The sequence below is a fragment of the Dipodomys ordii genome, unplaced genomic scaffold (genome assembly GCF_000151885.1).
Source record: "Dipodomys ordii isolate 6190 unplaced genomic scaffold, Dord_2.0 Scaffold143, whole genome shotgun sequence".
In the NCBI taxonomy this organism is placed as follows: Eukaryota; Metazoa; Chordata; class Mammalia; order Rodentia; family Heteromyidae; genus Dipodomys; species Dipodomys ordii.
Genome location: NW_012267359.1, coordinates 2974974 through 2979655, shown reverse-complemented (window position 1 = coordinate 2979655; position 4682 = coordinate 2974974). Strand labels below are relative to the sequence as shown.

The 4682-nt window shown below is 51.5% G+C and overlaps 1 protein-coding gene across 1 annotated transcript in view; it reads left to right on the top strand.

Moving 5' to 3' along the window:
• The window catches only part of Zan (zonadhesin), a 63665-nt gene that overhangs the window by 21751 nt on the left and 37232 nt on the right, over nt 1-4682 (top strand). Inside the window, 6 exon segments of the mRNA XM_013031714.1 lie at nt 438-562; nt 1028-1173; nt 1397-1540; nt 1944-2051; nt 2147-2316; nt 3797-3999. Of these exon segments, the coding sequence (XP_012887168.1) occupies nt 438-562; nt 1028-1173; nt 1397-1540; nt 1944-2051; nt 2147-2316; nt 3797-3999 (896 nt within the window).

Here is a 4682-nt window from a genome sequence, read left to right as displayed (position 1 = left end):
TTTTTCTTTTTGCTTATGTGGTGCTGAGGAATTGAACCCAGGGCCTCATGCATGCAAGGCAAGCGCTCTACCACTGAGCCACCTTCCCAGCCCTCTATGAAACTCTTATCTTCAATTAACTACCAAAACTGCTGAAAGTGGAGTTGTGCCTTACCTGGTAGAATGCTAACCTTGAGCAAAGAAGCTGAGGGACAGCATCCAGACTCTGAGTTCAAACACGAGCCCAGCATGTGTAAATGACCTGTGGTAGGAATGTCAGGTGGATGGAGGTAAATAAGTTTAGATCTGGGCTTGAGAAGAAGGACATGTCCCCTGAGTGAAGTAGAGGGCGACAAAACCCAACTAATGGAGCTGTGGAACTGTGTATAGCTCTCAGCTCCTAAATCCTGGTTAAATGAACCCCAGAGCTCTGTTCTTCCCTCTCTCTCCCCACTCAGAACCATTCTTCAGGGTGACAGCTGAGAATGAGAAGCGAGCCTTGGAAGGTGTGTCTTGCCTGAGTAAAGTCTACGTGGCCTTGTCAGAGACCTCCATTACCCTGCTCAAGGGCAGACGCATACTGGTGAGCCCCGGGGCCCACCTATCTACTATGACCACCAGGCCTGACTGTGTATGGCTCACTTCTGGCCAGTGCCACCAGGGACAGCTTTCAATTAACAATGATGGCAAGCTAAACATCTGTAGATCACACCTTTAAGCCTAGTATTCCAGCGGCTGAAATCTGAGGATCGCTGTTTGAAGCCAGCCTGGAAAGTCTGTGAGACTCTTCTCTCCAATAAACCACCAAAAACCTAGAAGTAGAGCTGTGGCTTAAGTGGTAGAGCACCAGCCTTGAGCACAAAAGCTCAGGAATAGTGTCCATGCCCTTGAGTTCAAGCCCAGGACTGGCAGACACTAAAAAAAGATGACAGAGCTCTGAAGGCCACACAGGTCACACCTTCCAGCCATGGGGGTGGGAGAGGAGTCTTAGGGTCCTCTGTGACCCTTCCCCTCCCAAGGTCAGTCTCTTGTCTCCTTCCTCTGCCAGGTTGGGAATGAGCATGTGGACCTCCCAGTAATGCTTTCTAATGACACCTACATGAGTCTGAGCGGTCGGTTCATCGTACTTCAGACGCCATTTGGTTTGACTGTGCGGTGGGACGGCGACCAGCAGCTGTTTGTGACAGTGACCAGGTGAAAAAGCATTGCCATTTCAAAACCTCCCAAAGGTAAACAGGGAGACAGGAGGAAATGGGGTAACAGCAGGGAGTGCACACCCAGCCTTGGGAAGATGCTAGAAAGACTGGTCCACAGTGCATGCCACAAGTTGGCCACTTGTAGGCCCCACAGCTGGCTGACCCCTTGCCTGTGGTCCCCGCTGACGGAGACCCCTTCTCCCCACTGTCCTGCCCCATAGTACCCATGCAGGCCACCTCTGTGGTTTATGTGGGAACTACGATGGAGAAAGCGGTAATGACTACCTGAAGCCCGATGGCGGCCAGGCCCAGGATGCGGAGGAGCTGGGCCACAGCTGGCAGGTGGCCCACAACGAAAGCAAGGAGTGAGTGAGGGACCCCCCTGCCCCGCAAACTGGGGACCAACTAGAGCCAGGCATGGTGGTGCACATCTGTAATCCCAGCACTCAGGAGGCTAAGACAGAAGGACCAAATGAGACCTGGGCAGGCAAGTCTATGATACTCTTATCTCCAATTAACCAGCAAAAACTCAGAAGCGGAGCTGTGGTTCAGGTTGTAGAGTTGTCAGCCTTGAGTAGAAAAAGCTAAGGAACAGCACTCAGGCCCTGAGTTCAAGAACCAGTACTGCTGCCTTAAAAAAAAAAAGGACTGACTCCACTTTCCCTTTTCCCTCTTCCTCTCTGGAGACTCCCAACTTTTCTTAGTCTTTCTAACTGCTCACCTGGAAGCAAAACATGGCCATTAGTGCTTGAGCTAGGTCTCTCCTAGGTGCGAGAAGAGAAACGAAACTGTCGCCGTTTGTGCCCCTGAGGTGCTCACCACCCTATCAGGACCGGCTTTCTGTGGCCAGCTCACCCTGCCCGATGGAATCTTTGAGTATGGAGGTGGAGAGGGCAAGGGCACAGGGGGTTGCTGGGTGCCCAGAGGTTTGGCCACTCCTACCTTCTAACCCCCCCCCACCCGCTCCCCAGGACATGCCTGAACCGTCTGAAGGCTACTTCCTTCTTTGACAACTGTGTGTCAGACATGTGTAGTTTCCAAGGAGTCCAAACCATGCTCTGCGCTCACATATCCACGTTGACGGCCATCTGCCAGAGCGCTGGCCTGCCCGTCCGGCCCTGGAGGGAATCCAGCTTCTGCCGTGAGTTGTGCCCACAGGCAGGGTGGAGCCTGGGTGCCCACAGACTTGGGGTGCAACCTGGTTGAACCTCACAGGTCCGCACCAGGACAGGGACACAGGCAGAGGCAAAAAGACCAATCACAGTCATTTTAAGGGCTGAACACCCAGCCCCGTAGCGGGACCCTTGCCCACCATGAAGTAGAGCATCATTCCTAGCATGGCAAGAAAAAAGAAAATCATAGTCCTGTGAAAACTGCAAAGGGGCAGGAGTGGCGATTCATACCTGTAATCCAAGCTACCTGGAAGGTGGAGATAGGAAAATCAAGGTTGGGGGCAAAAATATCAAATATATACATGTATATATCTATGTATATGTATATGCATGTATTTAATGGAGACATATATGCTTATATATTGTATATGTATATACATGTGTGTTAGATATGTGTATATATGTTACACACATATTTCTGAGTCCCTTATCTCAACGGATAAGCCAGGCATGATGGGACAGCTGTAATCTCATTTTCTCAGGAACCATAAGTAGGAGGATCCCTGGTCCAAGGCCAGCCTGGGGAAAAAAAAGCATAGAACGCTATCTGAAAAATAACTAAAGCAAGAAGGGCTGGGGACATGGCTCAAGTTGTAGAGCACCTGTCTAGCAAACACAAGGCTTTGAGTTCAATCCTCCCAGAGCCTAGAGTTGGGGGGTATCAGTAGAGAGGATGAACCAGGGGGGATCATGAGTTGGTTTGAGGCCAGCCTGAACTACATAGGGAAACCCAGAGACACTGGGAGGGAGAGGGAACACTCAGCTACCGTAGGAATTTTTGGGGGTTATGTGTGTGTCAGTTTGGGGATTTGAACTCAGGGTCTGGGCACTTTTTTTCACTCAAGACTGGTGACACTCTTCCATTTGAGCCACAGCACCACTTTGAGCTTTTTGGTGGTTAATTCGAGGTAAGAGTCTCATGGACTTTTCCTGCCTGGGCTGGCTTTGAACTATGATCCCTAAGTCTCAGCCTCCTGAGTAGCTGGGATGACAGGCATGCGCTCGCTCCTGCTTGCCTACCTCCCCCCCCACTTCCTGCTTCATCGTAGGTGTATGTGGGGTATATCCACAGTGGCATGGGTGAATCTCTTCTTGTGTGGCTCAGTCTGCTTCTGTGGAGACATCTGGGCAGTTTCTTGGCACAGGAAGCTGGCTTAGCTTCTAGAAGCTGCGCCCTGCAGGGCACTGGGGTCGGCTAGTCTTCTGTCCAGCTTCTCAAAGCTTCTCAAGACTAGCCAGAGTCTCACAAGACCTGGAGCCTCGTGGACAAAGGTGGTTCCCTTGTCTACCCTAATTCTTGTTTGTTGTTCATTCGTAGTTTTTGGTGGGACTAAGATTTGAACTCAAGGCCTCTTGCTTGCTAAGCAGTCCCACTCCTACTTGAGCCATTCCTCCAGTCCTCCCCTTGTCTCGGCTGTCTCCTTCTTACCCACACTTCTCCCTCTACAGCCCTGGCCTGCCCCCCCAATAGCAGGTACTCCCTGTGTGCCAAGCCATGCCCAGAGACCTGCCAGGCAAAGTTAACACAGAAGCCCTGCCCATACCCGTGTGTGGAGGCCTGCGAGTGCAACCCCGGCTTCATCCTCAGCGGCTCCCAATGCGTCCACCGGAACCAGTGCGGGTGCCTCACCCCGTCAGGGCGGTACTTGAAGGTGAGCAGTTGGGATGAGCCTTTTCGGCCCTCTCTGTCACCAGAATGGATGGACTCCCTTCTAGGTCCTTCCACAGAGCCCAGAGCAAGAGACAGGAGATAAGAGGCCTGGGAAAACCAGGGAATTTAGAGCTTCGATTAGGGAAAGTAGTTTGATTTCTCTCCCCTCCTTTCTCCGTCCTTCCTCACCTCTCCCCTGCCATCTGGCTTTCTGGTGGTTAGACTCCCATGGAATCCTACCCTGTCCCAGATTTGAACTTCAATCCTCCGCTTCCAGCTTTCTGAGTAGCTAGGATTACAGGCCTGAGACACCTGATCCCCAATCTGATGCCTCTTGCTGCCTTCTTTGTCTAGTCCTCACTTGAGGTTTGAGAATGGCCCTAGGGACAACAAAAGACTGAGACACACAGGTGGCCTTCCATTTCTGAAGCCTCCTTCCCATGCTGGGCCCTGAATACTTTATATTTGCTGGATCTAGGACCTTGTGCATTGTTAGGTTTTTAAAAAGAGGTTGCTGAGTAAGAACTGCACCAGCATGCACGTGGTATTCAGGTAAGGGGTAGGTTTATTCAGTAGACCTGCTGAGACCAGGCAAGGTTGGCACTCCACATGGCTGGGAAAGGCCTGGGAATGAGAAAGAGCTGGGAAAGAGAGGAAAGAGAGAGGAAAGAGCTAGAAAAGAGC